At 34.2% G+C, this 21,512-nt stretch overlaps 1 protein-coding gene across 1 annotated transcript; it reads left to right on the top strand.

The window, feature by feature from the left end:
- The first annotated feature begins 1,529 nt into the window (after nucleotides 1-1,529).
- LOC109805572 (FAD-binding protein) lies at nucleotides 1,530-18,384 on the top strand. Its single transcript, XM_083075004.1, has 10 exons — nucleotides 1,530-1,646; nucleotides 1,791-1,846; nucleotides 2,055-2,149; nucleotides 6,866-6,943; nucleotides 7,841-7,908; nucleotides 8,009-8,149; nucleotides 16,269-16,310; nucleotides 17,080-17,219; nucleotides 17,836-17,973; nucleotides 18,053-18,384. Exons 4-10 carry the CDS (start codon nucleotides 6,867-6,869, stop codon nucleotides 18,179-18,181), a joined length of 735 nt encoding a protein of 244 aa, XP_082931130.1. The 5' UTR covers nucleotides 1,530-1,646; nucleotides 1,791-1,846; nucleotides 2,055-2,149; nucleotide 6,866; the 3' UTR covers nucleotides 18,182-18,384.
- Nucleotides 18,385-21,512: the final 3,128 nt, after the last annotated feature.

Below are 21,512 nucleotides of genomic sequence, written 5' to 3'. Positions count from 1 at the left end.
ACGAACGTTGTCTTTCCTGCAAACGTTCAAAACGATAAAATCCCAACGCATAAGGCGGTGCCGAAATCCGTGGCTGTGCTTGTGAAGGAAGATTTTTCACATTTACCTTCGGATCGGTGGGTCGTGGCTGCCGCTGTGTGAGTTAGCCAGTTAGGGATTCCTAGCAGCCAACCCGTGTCGTGCGTTGCCTTCTTTTACTTTTTAATTAATAGTTATTTACAGTTAACTAAACTGTAATTTAAATAAGTACAGTTTTTTAAAACTGAATTAAAAAACAGTTTAATTCAGTTTTATTTTAATTAGTTTTAGTTTTTTAGTTTAAAATAAATCAGTTATTTAACAGTTATAGTTCAGTTTAATTAATTTTGCCCACCCCTATTAGTTCCCGTCACCATTGATTTTATTGTTGTAATGAGTTTTAATAAATTTATTTAGTTATATTTATAATGTTAATATTCAATAAATTTAATTACTTGATATTACTCTTTGAGACTACATTGTATTTGTGTTGAAAGGGTAAATTGTGTTTGCTGTAATATTAAGTTTGAAGCTAGATTTAAAGAAAATACCTTTGAAGTATGAAACTATAGTGTCTTAAACTTAAAAACACGAGATGATAATAATGGGACCTTGTCTTAATAGATTCGAAACTTATTGTACGAGTCAAACTGTGGCTAATAATGAAAAATCTAGATAACCTGCACATCACACTACGAAAACATGTCCAAATAATGTATAATTATAATAATTTATAAGCTAAACATTAAAATTCATATTACATTGATAAAATAAAGGGTAGTGCATAGAATTGGGCAGAACGGGCTGTTCCAAAAGCAGAACGGGCCGTTCCAAACTACTAAAAAGGGCTAAAATCCCTAGTTAGAACGGGTCGTTCCAACATTGAGGTTATGTGAAAAACTCAACTCTAGAATGGCCCGTTCTGGTTTAAGAATGAGCCGTTCCAATTGCCAAAAAAACACGACGAGAATCTGTTCTAGTTGCAGAACGGACCATTCTAGTTGCAAAATTTTCAGATTACCTGGATCTATAATGAAAAAAAAATAATAAAAAATATGTAAACAGTAAATAGTGCTAGTTAAAAAAATAAATTTGCACATGTGCTATTTGGGTAAATTTATTTTAAAAATATATTATTTGAGTAAAAAACTCTTAATTATACAAATCTAAATAAAAATTTGACAAAATTATAAAATTAACCATTAATATTTTTCATTAAATATTTGAATCATTTAAAATAAATATTAATTAATTTTATTTAAATATAATAAAAATTTATATTAAATATTCTATTTATGTTCTTGTTCTATATTTTGACGGCACTAGCATTTTAAAAAACGAATGATACCTAGGAGAGACGACGACGTTTAGTTCAATTCTGAACATTTATTTGTACTCTCTTGGTCAGGGACAGCAACAATTCACCGACTCCGGAAAACACAAAGGCCAACAACGCCTTCCCTCATTTCTCTGCAGGGCATTTCCGTAATTTCAGTCTTCGCTGTGAAAAAAAAGCTCCTTTTTAAGACGAACGATACACGAGGAGAATGAATATATAGAAACGCACGAAACAACAAGTTTTGCGGTTCTACCTGCAAATTTTCTTCCTCTCAATCTATATTGCTCAGGTGGTGTTCCTGTTCCCCTAAGCACCCGTGAGATTCATTTGCAAAAAGCTCAAAAACAAAAAAAAATCAATTCCAATCCTAAGCTTCGTTTTTATTATAATTTCGTTTTTGTTTTCCGTTTTGATCTTCCAATGGCGTCCGAAGGCTTCACCGATAAGAACCTTGTGTTTAGGAAACTCAAGGCGAAGTCCGAAAATAAGGTTTGTTCTTTACAATTTTGAATTTCAATTTAAGAGCATCTCTGGTTGCGTGAATTTATTTTTTACTCTCAATTTTTCGTTTGTGCCTTCTGATTTACGAGATCTGGTGTCAGATCTGCGATACCCGTGCTCGTGCGTTAGATTTTTGAATCCGTACGGTTTTTTTTTTATATTATTTTTTCGGATGTGTTTCGATTGCAATGCGAAGAACCCTACCTGGGCTTCCGTCACGTATGGGATCTTCCTCTGCATCGATTGCTCCGCCGTTCATCGTAGTCTCGGCGTGCACATCAGCTTCGTGAGGCAAGTTGTTGCTGATTTTGTTTGAATGGTGAATCTGTTTGTTGATTTTTCTGTGTGGAAATTGTTTTTATCGGTTTGCAATTTAACTGTGTGTGGCTGATTCTGTATGGTGAGTGTTGTGTGGTGTAATGCTGGGTTCTGAATGTTCATGCGGATTAATTTAGAGCACTGCGTTGTACTGCTGTGCTGTGTCATCTTTTAGAGTTCCCCAAGTTAATTGGTTAAAGCTTGAATAGACAATGAAATCAGACTCCGGAGTTTGGCCTCTAATATGTGGTTTACAACTAGAATAACAAGATTCAATATTCTACTAGCTGATGAGGTGGGCTATATGTATTACTTGATGCCATTGGACTCGGTTAAAAAATCAATTTTTGAGGGATATTATTCAGCATTTACCATGATATTCTTTTAATAATGTTGTACAATGTCCTCCGATAACCAAACGTTTCTTTCTTCTTCCTTAGTTTACCTGGTTCATACATCTTGACTTCCTTTTCCAATGTTCGGCAAAATAATGAATTCTACATTTTCCGTTCTTTGTGCGAAGGTCTTGGTAAAACTCAAAAAGCTTTGGATGGTGCCTCACTTGCAGCTTTCTATGTCTCATTTTTAGCCTTCCAATATTTTTTTTCTCCAATTTTCAGCATCATTGCGCACATGAAAGGCCTTACAATACTCCCTTTTTTTCTTACCTATTTTTGAACACTATCATTCCACTCAGTTTCTTTATCTTGAAAACATTCATTTCACTGCTAAATGTATGTTTGGATACCACTTTGAAACCACTTTTAACCAAAAACACATGTTCCAATGTAGAAAAGGTAAATGCTTGTAAGTGTATCTTTTTTATTTTTTTTATTTTTTCAACCCCATTTGAGTTGAACTCAATTGGTTTCCAAACACACCCTAAGAATTTTTATCATTCTCAAGCCACCATCCCTTTGTTATTAGATTTGTAATTTTTAATGACAATGGAGATGAATGTCTACGTTGTGTAGTAAGACTCTCTTGCAATCATCTTGCAAACTTATGAACTCCTTACCAAAATTAAATTAATTTGTGACCTTGAGATTTCACTCTTATAAGTGATTAGATGTTCCTTTTACTTCTTAAAACAAGGTTTTAATAATCTTGAATTCATATGCCAAGAAATCAAGAATAGATATCCAAAATTATCATAAAATCCTGTAAATTGCTTTGCATCACAGCCAACATGATTTATGTTGTCACCTGTGAGATTCTTCCCTTTTGTGGAAAGCCTTGAACCAACCCTCTAAAAGTGCTTCTGATACTAGTGGTGAATAGACACCAATGACATTGATAGTCCCCCACACATCCATTCTACTCCGTATTGAGACTATTTCTCAATTAGACATTCTTAATATTATCTTTCTCACATTTTGATGTGCATTTCACATTGTCCTTAATCACTAGTCAAAAAATTCTTTCTGAACCATCTCAAATTACTCTCCTTTTACTATATTTGATTTTTCAGCCACCTATTCCATTTAATCTATCATTTTTTTTTATCTATATCACTAAATTAAATTTTAATATTTTAAAAAGAAATTGTTAATAGTTAAAAATAATTTTTTCTTGTCACAATTTAAATTTCTCATTATAAATAAAAAATATTTTATTTATTCAAAGATATTTAGTTTTATGAATTTTAATTATAGAAAAATATATATTTATTCTTTGCTACGCATATGCTATAATACTAGTTAATTTTAAAGATAAATTTTTCTCTAGTCCTTTTTACATTCAATGCACTTTATTTATAAACCTTGTCCACAATAATACCTATGTCATTCTTTTCTTTAAGTTTACATGTGTTGTGTACCAAAGTTTAACTCTTATAATGCTAGGCTCTTTCTCTTTATCTCTAACCTATTCAGTTTGATGTAGACACACGATGTTATTCCTTTTTTGTATCATGATGTCATCACGTCCAAAGATTTATATGTCAAAGTACCAATATTTCAACTACCAAACCTAATTAAGGCACTCTTGGACTAGCTTTTTACCCCCATCAATCCCCAAAAAATGTAAAGACCTACCTTTGCTAATTTGACACTGATGCAGTTGCACCAACTCATTTAACGTTTTACTTGAGCAGTATATTGTGTTACTTTTGAGTAATGGCCAAGCAATAGCACGCATAATCTTTCTTGACTCTTGAGTAGTCCATGTTTGGCATTATGACAAGATTTACATTCCTGCTGAAGGCTTAGTACAACCCTCCTTTGGGCTTGGCGCCAACTTTAAGATAAAAAAGTTAAGTTCTCAAATCTGTGGTTGAAAAGGTTAAATGATTATGTACTTGTGAAATAGTTCAAAATAAATAAATGCTGGTATGTATTTATGTGCTGTGTTAGTTTTGAGCGAGGGTACACAGGTTTTATTTTATGTTCATTGTTTGGTTGAAGTGCAGGACTTATAATGGTAATCTGGATAACATAGTGCGTGATATGTGAATTATATTTGACTCCGAGATATACTTTTTCTTTTGGGAGATTTCAATTTTATATTCTTAGCATGTAACTATTTTTTGAATATAGCTTTTCAAATTTCGCAATAATCCTGAACAGACTTCGTCCTCACATACTTGAAACTGGATCCATCTGGTTCCTGCAGAAAAATAGATTACAGGGGAACATTGGATCATCTAATGGTTTGCATGGGAGCTTGTGATTGTGAGGGGTTTGTAAATTGTGGGGATGAAGCCTGGGAAAATATCATTGTTGTTTCCATTTCCTTTTATTATTTTCTAGGTTGTGTTTGGATGAGAAATTTTAAAATTTCAGGGAATTTCAAGTTCTTAAAATTTGAATTAATTTGATTTAAGTTTCCTTCATTTACTAAATGTTTTGTTTGGATAAATCAATTCAAAATTCTTAGTTTGGATAGGATAATTTAAGTTTCACCATATGCAAAATTTAATATAAAATTTGGAAAAAAATAAACATTTGCCAATTTTATATATTTAATAATTTAAAAGTAATTTTAATATTAAACAATATTTAATTTAATGATTTAAAAATGATTTTAATATTAAAAAATATTTATTAATTTAAAATACGTTTTACATTGAATGATTGAATATAATTATTGATGGTTTGTACCTCAACATTGATAGAGGAGAAAGAAGAGAGAGGAGAGAGACGGAGAATAAAGAGAAAAGGGAAAGAAGATGAGAGAGGGGAAAGAGAAGAAAGATAGAGAGAGAGGAGAGGAAAGAAAGAGAGGGAGAGAAGAGAAAGGAGAGTGAAATAAGATAGAAGAGATGAGAGGGGAGATAGAGAGAGAGAGAGAGAGAGAGAGAAGTGAGAAAGGAGAGGAGAGGAGAGTGAGGGAAAAGAGGTGAGATATAAGAGGAGAGGGAGAAAGGATAGAGGACAGATACAGAGGTGAGACAAGAAATAGAAAGTAATTATGAAGAATTTCAAATTCTTTCTAGGCATAGTAGTCAATAGCGAGCGGAGCGGCCGCTATTGCGGCGCTCTGGAGCAGAGCGGCCCGACCTTGCCATTTGGATGTTGTCGCGTCAGAGATGAGTGTCGTGGCCGGAGCGGCCGTGTCGGCGGTGGAGCGGAGCGGCCAGAAACGCGAGAATCGCGGCGCGTTGTTTGACCTACCCTTCATTAAGGGTAAGTTTGTCTTTCCGTTGGGCTTTATTTGCCCTAATTTTTCCCCCTCTCGCGGAAGTCTCCTTTTCTCACTTGCGCACTCCCTCTCCTCTCTCTCTACTCTCGCACTCCTTGGACGAGTTTCTTCTCGTCCAGCTCCGACGCACTACGCTTTCGAGGTCCTCCAGTTCCGACGCTGTTGTCCAGCTCCAACGCTTGTCCAGCTCCGGTGTCGTCTAGTTCCGAGCTCGTCTAGCTCCGACGCGCGCCTCCAGCTCCGACTCCGACGCTGCTCCGCTCCAACTGCCCCGTCTGTCTTCTTTCTCTTTTCTATTCTTATTTTATATTTCAACAGATTTTTTTTATTATTTCTCATTAAATTTAATTAAGCAGTTTTTTTTAATTTCTAAATAAATTTAATTTAGCAGATTTTATTTTTAATTTCTGATTAAATTTAATTCAGTAATTTTTTTTAATTTCTAATTAAATTTAATTCAGAAGATTTTATTTTTAATTTCTAATTAAATTTAATTCAGCAATTTTTTTAATTTTTAATTAAATTTAATTTAGCAGATTTTTTTTTAATTTTTAATTAAATTTAATTCAGCAGATTTTTTTTTAATTTTTGATGAAATTTAATTCAGCAATTTTTTTAATTTTTAATTAAAATTTAATTCAGAAGATTTTATTTTTAATTTTTATTAAATTTAATTCAGCAGATTTTTTTAATTTTTAATTAAATTTAATTCAGCAGATTTCTTTTTGGCTTTTATATATATATTATTAATTATTTAATATATATAAATTAATATTAAAATAGCGGTTATCTCGCTCCGCGTCATCCCGCTATCCCGTTTTTAGGGTCGACTGCTCCGCTCCGCTATCCGGGATTGACTACTATGTGTTATACATATACTCTTTAAAATTACCTGATACAACTTGCTTTTTTGGAGTTTTTTTAGCCTATGAGTCTAGAATTGAGGCAAGATTGCAAGAATGTGATTTTCTATGATGTGATTTACTAAGGCCTATTTCTCATATTTAATTTATTTATGAATTTCTCTCTTTTTCATATAAATTGCAGAATGGAAATCAAGGAAGGCAAATCAATTTCTGACTTAGAGAAAGAAATTTTTCACAAATTCAGAGATTTTATGACAGGGTAATTGCCAATCTTACTACTTTTTAGCCTTTTTCTTATTTTTCTCTATGCCAACTGCCAAGATTCATTGGTATATACTTGGTAGTTATATTTTTTTATGGAGTAAACAAATTAGGTTTGCCTTGACTGGCACTTGCCCTTCAAAATTGAAAAATTCCATGGGATTGTTCTTGGTAAGATGAGATTGAGAACTACTTCATATGAAATAATATTTTCGTTCTCATGAGTACCTCATTACAAGAATCATAGTTTTACATGGAGTTCTTGAAGCAGCTTCAAATCAATAAATTGAATTCATGTCTAGGCATGTAATGAAATAATTTAAGAAATTTTTTTTGCATGGGTACAAACATTATAAGCATCAGTTGAAGTTCTTGGAAGATTTTGTTTTACTTTTAGTAGGAAGGCAAAAGATCATGATCATGAAGATTTGATTTCAAGACATATCACATACCACGTAAATGCTGATCAGTAGCTCATTACTAATGATTTCAAGTTAATTAGTTCTGGATATGCAATAACTATACTCATTAGGGTTAGTCTAGTGGTGGGACTTTTGTATAGTTTGTATGGGGTCTTAGGTTCAAACCTACTCGTTGCATTATACACACATAAATAAAAGATGTGCAATAACTATAAATGACCCTTACTCCTAGCAGTTGGAGGTGATGATTACTACTCATGAAAGACATAGTGGGATAAATGTTAAATAGTTAAGAAATGGATAGAATAATGCATTATGAAAATTTCTTGTTATGCTCTTATGACATAAGCATCAGGCCTTAGACACACGCACACTTGTACATACAAACACACAAGGCACATATATGTTCTGTACTCTTTGTATCACATAACATATTTGTATAAATTTATATCTCAACAACTACCCTTTGATAGGATTACAAAATTTGATGAGTTGGGCATTGCTGGAAGCAGGTTGCTGTCTGGCTTTCAACAAGCACTTGGTAGTTCTACAAAATTTTGTGTAAACATGTGTTAGTGTAAAATAATAATATTGCTTACTAATTCATTCACTGATGTTATAACATTATTTGTGTTGTGCAGAATTTATTGGGAGGCCTCCTATAGATATGAATTCTAAATTAGTCAAGAATATAATTGTAGCTAATGAAACTAAGAGAGTTAAAGCCTATATTCATTCTGGATGTATGAAGCTCAATGAAAGTATCCAGAGTGTAACAAACTGTAAGTACTACTCTCTATTTATTTATTTTGGTTAAAAGTTTAAGGAGAGGATATGTTGTCTCATTCCAAGTTAGAGCAGTGTTAAGAGTTAAGACACTACAAGGGCTTACAGTGACACTTGAGTACAACTCTTTTAAACCTTTTAATTGAGTCTGATTTGTCGCAACCCGAAAATTTCCGATCTTGCGACTAATGGTTTAGATATATCCTTTTAAAAGTCTCATCAATTAAGGAATGCCCGGACACCAAACTAATCCTTAATTAATGATTTTAAAAAATGAGTTCATGGAGTCGTCACCAATGTTCTATTCAAAACATTGGAAAAAGAAAAGGTTTTTTTAAAAGTCCAATAATGGCCTTATAACCAGAATTGGTTTCGGGGGCCGGTTACGTGTAGAGAAGGTATTAAGCACCCCTACAATGCCCTTAATCGGTACCCTATGATGAAGTTAGAATTATAAATAATAATAATAGAAATATTAAATCCTCTTTTATTAATAATTATTTACATGCTTGAAATTTAAATTATATAATTAACCCTAGAATGTCTACATGATTATTTTTATTATAACAATATTAATTATAGAGAAGAAATAAATAAAAAAGGAGAAAAAGATTAACTGAAATACCTCTTGAATGAACTCTATTGAATCTTCAAAATAAGAAGATTTTAGGTGCTTTGTGGCAACCCTTCACACTACAATGTCTCACAAAAATCTCAGTAAATACAAAAGAGAGGGGAGAGAGAAAAAGAGAAAAATTTCGTGCTCTAAGAAGTCTGGACGAAATTTTGGAGTCCTGAGAAATGAGTCCCAGATGTCTATTTATAGACTTCAGTAAGGGTCCAGAACGGTCCGTTCCAAAATCGGAACGGCCCGTTCTGGATATGAACGTTGTGTGTTAATTTTGTGATTAGAACGACCCGTTCTGGAACTTGAACGACCCGTTTCAGAGGTGAAATTAACACACAATTGGCTAGAGTGGAATGGGCGTTCCAGACAAGGTTGTTTAGGCTCTTTTTATAACTTGGAACGGCCCGTTCCAGTTTGGGAACGGCCCGTTCTAGTTAAAGTTTTGGCCCTCTTTTGAAGAATTTGGAACGGTCTGTTCCAATCCTGGAATGACCCGTTCCAATTTAGGAACAACCCATTCCAAATTAGGGTTGTTGGCCATTTTTAAAACTTGGAACGACCCGTTCCAAATTGGGAACGGCCCGTTCCGGTTTTTGGAACAGCCCGTTGCAGTCTTCTAAAATTAGCTTATTTGGGCTTTTGGACCTTCTAAAGTCCTATCTTGTCGTTTGCACTCTTTGAGAGCTCCTTCCCTTCATAACAGAGGTCTATTCCCTTGTTTGTATGTCCCCGGACAAAATTAGGTGTCTATAACTGTCCCTCTTTACTTGTCCTTTGGAATAGTAATGTGTTGCTTTTCCAAAGGCAAGAAAAGACAGACATTTCGTCCGGATCTTCTATTTGTCTCTTTATGTGTCGCTTCTACGTTGCTTCCCTTGGATAGGTGTATTTGTTCGTATCCTCACCTTTTAGAGTAGTTGCGTACTCTATTGAGTAACAAGGTTGACAAACTGTACACCTGATCTTCAGTCTTCGAGTAGAAGTTCCATTGTTTCTCTTATGATAGTGAGATGAAAATTTGGATCTTCACTCTTGTTTTGTCAATAGATACCTTCACGTTGTTTCTTTCGGGTAGACGGTGTTCCCTATATCCTTGCCCCATAGAGCAACTGAGTGTTGGATTGTATGCTCTATTAGGTGTCAAGGATGGTGAACCGAGACATCTAGGCTTCAAGATCCATGTGAATGTCCCATGTCGCTTTCTGTGTCCGAATCTTCTCCTTTGCTTCAACAGTGTAGATGCCCTCACACCATTTCTTTCGGGTAGATGATGTTTGCCTGTATCCTTGTCCCTAAGAGCAACTGAGTGTTGGTTTATATGCTCGTCGGGTGATAAGGATGGTAAACCGAAACATCTAGGCTTCTGGTCTTGATGTAGATGCTTCCTACTGCTTCTGCTTGTCCCATGGTAGTGTGCTTCTTTATTTGTGGCTTGTTAAAAAGGGAGTATATTCTGAGCTCAGCCTCTCCAAGCTAGATTGATATTTAGGGCTTCAGCTGGCCCACTACTAGTTTTGGGGTCTAGCAACCCTTACCGATCTTGTACTAGTTTTAGGGATCTAGCAACCCTTACCGATCTTGTACTAGTTTTAGGGATCTAGCAACCATTACCGATCTTGTACTAGTTTTAGGGATCTAGCAACCCTTACCGATCTTGTACTAGTTTTAGGGATCTAGCAACCTTTACTGATCTTGTACTAGTTTTAGGGATTTAGCAACCCTTACTAATCTTGTACTAGTTTTAGGGATCTAGCAACCCTTACTGATCTTGTACTAGTTTTAGGGATCTAGCAACCCTTTTCCGATCTTGTACTTGATGTCTTCTTGTGAGTGTTGTGGAATGAAAGATTGCCCCTAAGTGAATGGGCAGGAAATGTTTGATGTGCCCCTGTGTTGGTGGGCAGAGAAGTAGATGGTTGATAGGGATTCTAATGTTGCCCCTGCTACTTGAGTATTGTGATGCCTCTCCAGGCACCCGCTTTTGGTAGATTTTTTCTGAATTTCATTTTTGTTTAGCTTCGGCTCTTTCATGTTTGAAGCTTGCCTTTTTTTTTTGCTATTTTTTCTTATTATTATTTTTTTTAATGTTTCGGCTTTTTCAACATTTACGAAACTTGCCTTTTTCTCATTTTTTTTAATTGTCATCGTTGATGAAGGGATCTATTTTCATAATGATGTTATGTGCTGAATCTTTATTGACGAGTATTGTTTTTATGCCACTTTTGGCTTTGGTTAGGAAGTCATTCCTGGTCTTGACATTTTTTTTTGAATTATCCTTCATTTGGTGAAGAGCAAGGCGAGATGGCCTCTTCATGCTTATAGGCTTGCTTGTTTGATTGTTGAGCTTTTACGAATGCTTTGTTTTGATGACTCCCTTTGACCATGGCAAGTATAATGCATGGATGCATGGATGCAATGAAAATGCAAGACAGGAATGATTCATTTATTTTTTGTGTAACGCCCTTCCATATGCCCTAACTCATGCATGCGATGCAGTTTATGCTCATGTGTTTGTTCCTAAAGATGCAATTCGTTTTTTTTTGTCGGGAAATTAACCTGTACGCATTAAGGTTAATGTTGACGATTTCTCTCTATCCATGCTAATCTTGATTACCGTCGGGATATGTTCTTTTGAGCCTAAGCTTCAGTGGCTCCTTGACTATCTAGCTGATGTGTGGTCAAGCGTCTCTAACCTCTATTTGAGGACATCTCGGCCTTCCCTCTGTGAGTATTCACTGTGCATTTTCCGTGTATCTTTTCGGTACCATTTTAATGCCATAAGGGTTAAGAGAAAAGAAAGAAGGGATGTTAATATTTATTTATTTTCTTTTCAAAAGGGTTGTTAGAAGGGGTTTTCTCAAAAGGGGTTTATAGAAGAATGGCTAGCCAAGGTAGGCTTTGATATTTAGGGTTATCAAACAAAATGTATTTGCTACAAGGAAGTCATCATTGTGTTTCAGCCTTTCTGGAAAGTGGAGTGATGACTTGGGGTTGTGCTTTGTTTAGATGATTCCCTAAGCCGCCTTTCAATTTTCGACTCAGGTCGCTGCTTTGACGTCATTAACTTTTGCCTAGGTTACTTAAGATATGTTCCCTAGCAGACCCTTTTTTTCGATCCTTACTTTTGTCTAGGTTTCCCTTTTTGATTGTAGGTTGCCTAGCAGATCTTGCCCTAACTTTTGTGCAGCTCCCTTAATGGGTTTCCTACCAAGCTGTTTTTTTTTGCAGCACTCATGAGGTATGAGATGTCTTTATTTTATCAAACCCTAGTCATGTTTGGATTCCTGATTGTTCCTTTGTTATCCTTTCCATGCTATTATTGAGTAACATCTTTGTCACAAATACATTTTCTTTGTTAAGGGTTAATGGATGAGGCCTAGAGTGAATATTTAAAGGGGAAAAATAAATGAAAGAATGTTATGGCATTTAAAATAGTACTTCCAATTTACACGTTCCCCTTTAGCAAAGCTCGAAGGCTCGGGCATGCCCCGAGTTCGTGATTCGTACACAGAGAGATTAACCGAGGCTGCCCCCTAGAGAGGCATGGTTGACGATTGGTTGAACTACGTTAGAAATGCATTCCCACTTGCTTGAATGTGGGTGTTTCGACTTCGGAGTGAAACCTTTATGAATTCTTGCTTTCTAAAGGGAATACTTAAGCCGCCTTTCGGTTTTCAATTCAAGCAGGCATTACTTTATTTTTATTTTTTATTATTTTTTTATTTTTATGTATCTCTAATTTTTGCATAGGACGTATCTTATCGGGATTTTGATTCTTTTTTCTTTACCCTAATTTTTGCCTAAGACTCCCTTTACGGGTTTTCGTCCTAGCGGGTTTTGTCCTGCAACGCCTTTATTCTTCAATTGGGTTTTGTTGTAATTCCCTAAAAGCAAGGATTCATTCATTCTTATTCCTTATATCCCAACAGTTGTCATTTCCGCATGGGGAACTCTCGGTGTTTGATTGTCAATTTGGGCGTGTTATGCCCCCCAGTCTTCTTGCACAATTACTGATTTTTAAGTGCTTCCAATTTGATGTATCGCCAGTGATCTTATTATTTGATCAACACGCACAGGTTAGATTTCCCTTTTTATTCTTATTTATTATTTACAAGGAAGACATGCTGTCTATATGAAACATAAAATAAGATGCAAAGATGATTGAGAAATTCAACAAATATCATTCTCATTGATTTGTTTGTTTAGAGAACATTCTTTGTACAAGATATTTCGGTGCATTCTTTGCTACAGAAGCTCATGCTTGAATGATGTCCCTATGGACATGCTTGCTCGTTCGTTGATTTGCAATTAGTCTTCGTTTCTTCTCAGATTCTTCTTGCTATTCCCATCAGAAGTAACCGTCAATAAGATCTTCGGGTTCCCTACTATTTTGGTGATGCCAAAATTTTCATCTTTGTTGACGAGGTTAATGAGTCAGAGAAGAAAGATGCAGTTTGGAGTGATTTGATAACGAATTGGAGGTGTGATGGAGCTTATCATCAATTTTTTTTTAACTCCCTAGATTCATGATTTCTTGTTCATCAGGGGAGTTTTCTTTAGCTTCCCAAACTATGTTCTTTTGAAGCAAATTCTTTTTATTTATTTTTTTTTATATATTGCTTCAATTTCCTTTTTTTTTTTTTTTTTTGCGTGCCTCCTTTTCAAAATTTTAAATAATCTCCTATTTGAATTGAGGAATGACATCTTTCTAGATTGGAAGAAGTCTGAGAAGATGTAGATTTTGCCTTCTGTTGAAAAGATGACGAGAATCCAAAGTCTAGTAGGCCTCCTTAATATAAGGGCACACGAATCTTGTATTTAAGAATGTTCTCCTTTCTCAAAAATCTTTACGTACTATGTGCCTTCCATTTTCTAATGAATGCATATGCTAAACTAAAAGATGCTTGATATTTGTTTTTGCCTAAATTTTATCATTTTTTTTGTTACTAAAGGGGAATGATGCATGATTTTTGCTATATTTTTTTTCTTGTTTTTTTTTTGAAATAAACTACCATATATGATGCTTTAGAGTTATAGGGTATACAGAAGGGAGTTAAAATTTTTATCATTTTTTTATATTAATATCTATTTATTTGTAATTCTTATCCATTTGAAATAAATAAACACAAACAAATGCAACACACATATGCTCAAATAAATGTACACCTGCGAACAGTCACGTTTAAATCCTTGGTTTGTGGTCCCTGCAAGAAAAGTGCATTGTATAGGACAGTTCTAATCTCACTAGTCTTAAGGTCTCCAAGGTGCCCCCATTATAGGGACCCAGTATCTCTGTCGCCGTCACCTGACAAACTCTAAGGTCTTTCGCAGTATTTCAGGCTAGAGTAACCGGTTATCACCTTGAGTGTGATTTCCGACAAGGCTCGCAGGCTCCAAGGCCAAACTTGGGCCGGTCGTACGTCAACCACTCCCTATGTTTATTACTCTCATGCCCCGGGTGTAGGGGAAACTGTTGTGTGCAAAGGATTGTGTACAGTTTTATTCAAACAGGTATAGAATTTAAATAAACAAACAAACATATGTTAAAACCAAACAAATAAAACAAATAAAATAAAGGGGAAAAAATATTTAAATTATTATTTATTTTATTAACTTCATCAATTAAATGGACCTAACCCTCTTTAAACGTCTCCAACGGAGTCGCCATCTGTCGCAACTCGAAAATTTCTGATCTTGCGACTAATGGTTTAGACATTCTTTTAAAAGTCTCATCAATTAAGGAATGCCCGGACACCAGACTAATCCTTAATTGGTTTTGAAAAATGAGTTCATGGAGTCGCCACCAATGTTTTATTCAAAACATTAGAAAAATAAAAGGTTTTTTTAAAAGTCCAATAATGGCCTTGATAACCACAATTGGGTTCGGGGCCTGGTTACGTGTAGAGAAGGTATTAAGCACTCCTACAACGCCCTTAATCGGTACCCTATGATGAAGTTAGAATTATAAATAATAATAAAAATATTAAATCCCCTTTTATTAATAATTATTTACATGCTTGAAATTTAAATTATATAATTAACCCTAAAATGTTTACATGATTATTTTTATTATAACAATATTAATTATAGAGAAGAAATAAATAAAAAAGGAGAAAAAGATTAACTGAAATACCTCTTGAATGAGCTCTATTGAATCTTCAAAACAGGAAGATTTTAGGTGCTTTGTGGAAACCCTTCACACTACAATGTCTCACAAAAATCTCAAGAAATACAAAAGAGAGGGGAGAGAGAAAGAGAAAAATTTCGTGCTCTAAGGAGTCTGGACGAAATTTTGGAGTCCTGAGAAATGAGCCCCAGATGTCTATTTATAGACTTCAGCAAGGGTCCAGAACGGCCTGTTCCAAAATCGGAACGGCCCGTTCTGGATATGAACGTTGTGTGTTAATTTTGTGACTGGAACGGCCTGTTCTGGAATTGGAACGGCCCGTTCCAGAGGTGAAATTAACACATAATTGGCTAGAGTGGAACGGACGTTCCAGACAAGGCTGTTTATGTTCTTTTTATAACTTGGAACGGCCTGTTCCAGTTTGGGAACGGCCCGTTCCAGTTAAAGTTTTGGCCCTCTTTTGAAGAGTTTGGAACGGCCTGTTCCAATCTTGGAACGTCCCGTTCCAATTTAGGAACAGCCAGTTCCAAATTAGGATTGTTGGCCATTTTTAAAACTTGGAACGGCCCGTTCCAAATTGGGAACGGCCCGTTCCGGTTTTTGGAACAGCCCGTTGCAGTCTTCTAAAATTAGCTTATTTGGGCTTTTGGGTCTTCTAAAGTCCTATCTTGTCGTTTGCACTCTTCGGGAGTTTCTTTCCTTCATAACAGAGGTCCATTCCCTTGTTTGTATGCCTTCGGACGAAATTAGGTGTTTACATGATGTCTTAAGGATGTTATTGCTGTTTGAGTCTGATGTATTTTAAAAGTAAACCAATGAGATTTTGCAAAACTGTTAGCAATGAATCTTCTTTGTTCAACAGCAATATGACAGATTTCTTTTTTAGTGCATTGTTGTTAATGTTGAATTTGACAATGCACTTTATTCCCCATAATTTTACACAAAATCTATGCACCTTCATTTTACAAAATTACCGTCTTTCATTCATGATTTTTGTTCTCATTAAATTATCTTGCTTGCCTTTCATTCTTATGATAAATAGGAATTTATCAAAGCAAGATCTTCATGGGGACTTTGGGTTGACATTTCTTGCAATCTTGTTTCTTTAATTTTTTACTGCCTCTTTTTTCACTTCTTTTTTGTTTCCCTCTAATTTTTTTCCTTCTTTTTAAAAGTGACTTCACCATGACATGTCTTGATGTTGATGTTTTTTGTTCCAAATGATATGTGTTTGAAACAGCATTATACAATCTTCTATTATGAATTCTCAATTTGAATTCTACTTATTTAAATTTATTGCTATTTTTTTTTGCTGACCGTGTAACTGTTTCAATATGGCAAAATCTGCATATGGTGGTAGTGCACTCATGCACACATGGACTCCATAACCATATAAGCAAAGGTATGACCATTAGTGACTGCTTAAAATAAGCCTATATATTCAATACACCATATCATAGGGTGAGAGTCTAACTCAGTTGATTGAAAAAGGTGTATGGGTTGTTATAAACCTCCTTAGTACTGAGTTTGATTCTATTGGGAAAAAAATATCACGGTAATATATGTTCCTGTTTTGAATATTGAAAGAGAAACGAGTTACTTTATTTTACCATTTGGAACACTGGGCCTTTATTCATATTGTCTTCAACGTTCACAACAGCTAACGTTTGACATTTGTACCTGGAATAAACAAACTTACTAACGTAATTTATGAAGATATGTTCCAACTAGGACATGGAGGAAACTTCCTTTCAATTGTCAATATTGCTTTTTAATCTGTATTTATTTACCTAATAAGTAGTGGACTTCTTTCGGCTCCTCAGTGAGATGTTTAAGTGGTAGATACTGAAGTTCTGTTTAACAAAATGCCTAGAAAGTCCATTTAACAAAATCAAACCCCCCTTTGTTGCATTAGGAGTGGTGTGTGAGAAGAATAACTTGTCGCACTATGTTGTATATATTTTCTTGGGATGTAATCCTACTGTTGTAATCATCTTTGTGATCTTGCTTTTGTTGTTTTAATATGTATTTTTTCAGTTTATTTTAATTTTTTTTGCTTATTTTTACTATCTTTTTGAGAGAATTTTTGAAAAATAAGAGATTGTAACAAAATTAATCTTCCATAAACATGCACTTGGTTTGACAATTAACTAGTCACGTTTGTCTTGCAGCTAAGGAAATACTTAATGAACTTGAAGGCCTATTGGAGGATGTAACAAGTGCTATTCAGACTAGACATGGAAATTTATTACCCCTCTCTGATCTGGATTTTGATGTTGAGTTGAATGAACAGGCAACTTATGATGATTTGGTAATACTATTGACTTTATTAAGAATTTTTAATGCAATTGCTATCTTTTTTCCCAGATATTCCTTTAATGAGTAAATTATAAAAGGATTTAGGGTTTACTTCCCCTTTTGGACCCTCCCCCAAAAGAAAAATTAACCCCAGAAGAAATCTTTTAACTTGATGGTAAAATATCAGTGTCAGATTACTTTGTTATATTCACATATAACCTTTATATCATATGGTATATGGTTTTGTCCTCATATATCTCTGAATCCTGCTATTTGATACATTTACATGTTAAGTCAAGCTTGTTATAATAATCTTTACAAATAAAACCTGTTAAAGAGCTTGTTGTCCCTCCTCCCGCCTCACCCCCTTTTTTCTGCACAAATCCAACCCTCAACTTTCACAAAGAAAATGAAAAGCTACGCGCATATTCACTATGCAATGCAAGGTCAATGACCTCTTTTTCTTCTTTGTCGGGAAGTTGTACATCTCCACTAGATTCACGAATCATTCACATGATGTTCAGCAAAAGAAAAGAAATAGGAAGAAAGAAATCTTTACATGATGTAAATGTAATAATGGAAATTATGGAATTCTTGCTCACTTGAACAACAATTGCACCTTTTCTCAGGAGGAAAAGGATGCTTTGTCTCATTCTCAAACTCCTGATGTCACAGCTACCAGGAAAAAGAAAAGTTCCGATGTCACACATTTAGCGAAGGTAATGGCTTTCATATACAGCATGGTCAAGCAAGACTATTTGATGCAGGTAATGAATGGTGTCTTTGTGATTGTGACCTTACAATCGGTAAAATGAAGAATCCTTAAACTCTTGCTTTTGGTTGCAGGAAAAGATCGTGTCTGCTTTAGATCTCAAGATGTCATCAGAAGAACTAGGAAGCTACTGCCAAATGTGGTCTTTGCGCCCCTTCATAAACGATGAGATTGTTCATCAAGCCTGGGAACATATTCAATGAACTCTCTCTTTTGTTTCTTATTACAAAATCAGTTACCATTAGGGATAAAATTATATGCTATAGAAGCACCATTGCTTTTCTAGAATTTTACTTTATTTTGACATTGGTATGCCTCCCCCTCCTATTTTTTCTGACAAAAATCAAATCAATAATCATTTAATTTCATGTTAATTAAAGCGTTCAGCCGTTTTCTATTGTTCGAATTCCAATTCTCACCATTTGCTGGCTTGTTTGCTTTCACCATTTGTTTCCATTAAAAAAAAATAGAAAATAAGAAAATATGTTTGGTTAGATATTTTAGATCCGATTATTTGTCAACCTTAGTCTCCCTAACCCCTAGGCCCTAGTGTATCATATTGCGCATGCAAGGATTAACCTGTTAGGACTAGGAAATGCCGGAAGGGGGGAGTTAGTTCGGATTGTTAGAATATTAACAAGTTAATTAATTAGAGGGCTTAATTAGATATAAATAGTAAAAGAAGGATCATGGATATCTGTCCGTTGTAAATTGAGCATTAGGTCTCGGTCAAGGGAAAAATCCTATGCGACTGGTTGATACCTAAAATGTCTTTATTTTTTCAAAAATCTAAAGTTGAGAATATTAACTTTTAATGTTTGATTTGTTATTTAAAAAATAATAGTCTTAAGAAATATTATTTCTTGAGAATGTTTTCTTTATAGATTTTTCACAAAATAGTTTCCATGAGAGGGACAAGAAGTTAGCGGTCTCAAGTTAAAATTTAAATTTTAATGCAATAAAAAAATGTTACATTATCTTTGTTTATTTAAGGTAGGAAAATTTGTGAATTTAGAGTAATATTTAAAAATATTTTAAAAAATACTTATGATCAACGAAACAAATTTTAATTATTCTTTATACATCATGATTTCTAGAATTTATGATTTTTTATACATAAAAATATTTTTGTTATTTTGTAATCAAGAAATAAGGTATCATTTTTTTTCTCATTTCAATTCTTAATTTCTAACAACTGGTTCGACAAATCGGAATCTTTCATTTGAGTTCAAATCTTAGAGAGAGATATACTTGATATCAGAAATTGTTAAAAAAAAATTAAAAAAAATCTTTGTTCCTTCTAGACAATCAGAAAATAAAGAAATAGTGAATTTATTCAAGATAATTTTGTAGTTTCAAAATCCCATTTCAATTCATCTTATTTTATCATGTTTGGGATGTGATATGGTTCCAAAGGATGAACTAGATTAGTCCAATAAGATTTTATTTTTGAACAAAAATTTGATTGGTGGGAAGGCCCCATTCCCGTGCATCCAATAAGGGAGAGTCGATGTTAAAGATGGAACTGTTAAAGTAGTAAAATTTTGCTATGTTTTTTTACTGTTGTTATTAATTATTGTTGCTTGTATTAGTGGGTAAAGTTCTGTTATAATTATGTTTGCTTACTCCAATGGATAATATTCTACTGGGTATTTGACAACGTTTATGGACACTATGTATTGTTGTCATTTTTCATGTATTTTCCTTGTATATGAATGAAAAACATGAATAGTATAGTTATCCAACAAATACAAAATTGTTGTTCGCTAACATTTCCTCTTCTTTGTTTTATGATTTTATATGATTTTTATGTTTTATGCTTCTGCTACCCATTGCATGCCCTAAAAGTGGTATCAAGAGCATTGTTCTTATAAGTTGTGGGTCTGAAAAATTGAGGGGAGAGATTAAACACTTGTGAGTGATAAAATGGCTTTGGGGGAACAATGGAGTATTTGTTTTTCCTTAATTTTCTGGCGAAAGCAATCATATATAGATTGTCAAAATTAGATTATGTTTGAAGTCTTTTGGCTTATGGAAGTATGTAGATCAAGATAAACAAGTTCCACAATTGAAGGGTAATCCTACCATAGCTCAAATGAAGCAACATGAGGAGGAGATTTTGAAGAAGGAAAAAGTTGTCTCATGTTTACATTCAGCTTTGATAGATGATGTTTTTACGAGCATTATGCATATGGAAATAACAAAACAAATATGGGATGAGCTGAATGAAAGGTATGTAGGTGATGAAAGGGTGAGATCCATCAAGCTATTAACTCTTAAGAGAGTTTGAAATGATGAAAATGAAGGAAAGTGAATCAGTTAGGAGTACACTTCAAAGTTGTCTCACTTGGTGAACCAAATGAGGTTATATGGTGAGGTTGTCCATGACCACAAGGTAGTCAAAAAAATGCGGATCAATCTACTTGTAAAATTTGAAGCCAAAGTTGTTGCCATTGAAGATTCATGTAATCTTAAGAAACTAATCATTTTTGAAATGGTTAGTAAATTGCAAGCGCATGAGCAAAGATTCTCCATGAGAATGGATGATATAACTGAAGGTGCATTTCAAGCAAGACATAAGGGGAAGCAAGCTGGTCAGAAAAATCAAAAAAAGCATAATTATAAAGAGAAAAGTGTATAAAACTGAAAAAGGAATATATTGATTATTAGAATCGGAAAACGTTATTACATCATTTGTATAAAAGGCTACAAACTAGTAACTCTACCAACACACACCTATATAATTATATCTTCTATCTGCTATACCATTTTTTGGATCAGCTGCTCTGCACCACTAAGATTGACAATTGTGACACAATGAAGTATTAAGTAGAATTTAAAATGTAAGAAAATTTTTAACATGATTTGCTCCGTGAGAACTTTTAATCCAGTTGTTGGATGGTGAAGTTCAATGTCCTTAAGAAGTTTCTGACCGGTTTGAGACTTTGAGTATAACAAGACTTACTCTTACAATATATGAATGGCCCCTCCTCTCTCTGTATCTCTCTATATATGCGCATATTTCTTTGGTCCATTTGGTTCATTTGTAAACTTAATTTAACTTTGAGAAAGAAATTTTTCACAAATTCAGAGATTTTATGACAAGGTAATTGCCAATCTTACTACTTTTTAGCCTTTTTCTTATTTTTCTCTATGCCAACTGCCAAGATTCATTGGTATTATACATGATAGTTATATTTGTTTATAGAGTAAACAAATTAGGTTTGCCTTGACTGGCGCTTGCCCTTCAAAATTGAAAATTTCCATGGGATTGTTCTTGGTAAGATGAGATTGAGAACTACTTCATATGAAATAATATTTTCGTTCTCATGAGTACCTCGTTACAAGAATCATAGTTTTACATGGAGTTCCTGAAGGAGCTTCAAATCAATAAATTGAATTCATGTCTAGGCGTGTAATGAAATAATTTAAGAATTTTTTTTTTTGCGTGGGTACAAACATTATAAGCATCAGTTGAAGTTCTTGGAAGATTTTGTTTTACTTTTAATAGGAAGGCAAAAGATCATGATCATG

Source organism: Cajanus cajan, chromosome 5 (assembly GCF_000230855.2).
Source record: "Cajanus cajan strain Asha chromosome 5, NIPB_CcT2T_4, whole genome shotgun sequence".
In the NCBI taxonomy this organism is placed as follows: Eukaryota; Viridiplantae; Streptophyta; class Magnoliopsida; order Fabales; family Fabaceae; genus Cajanus; species Cajanus cajan.
The sequence above is the reverse complement of the archived record's forward strand: the minus strand, read 5'-3'. Positions and strand labels throughout refer to the sequence as shown.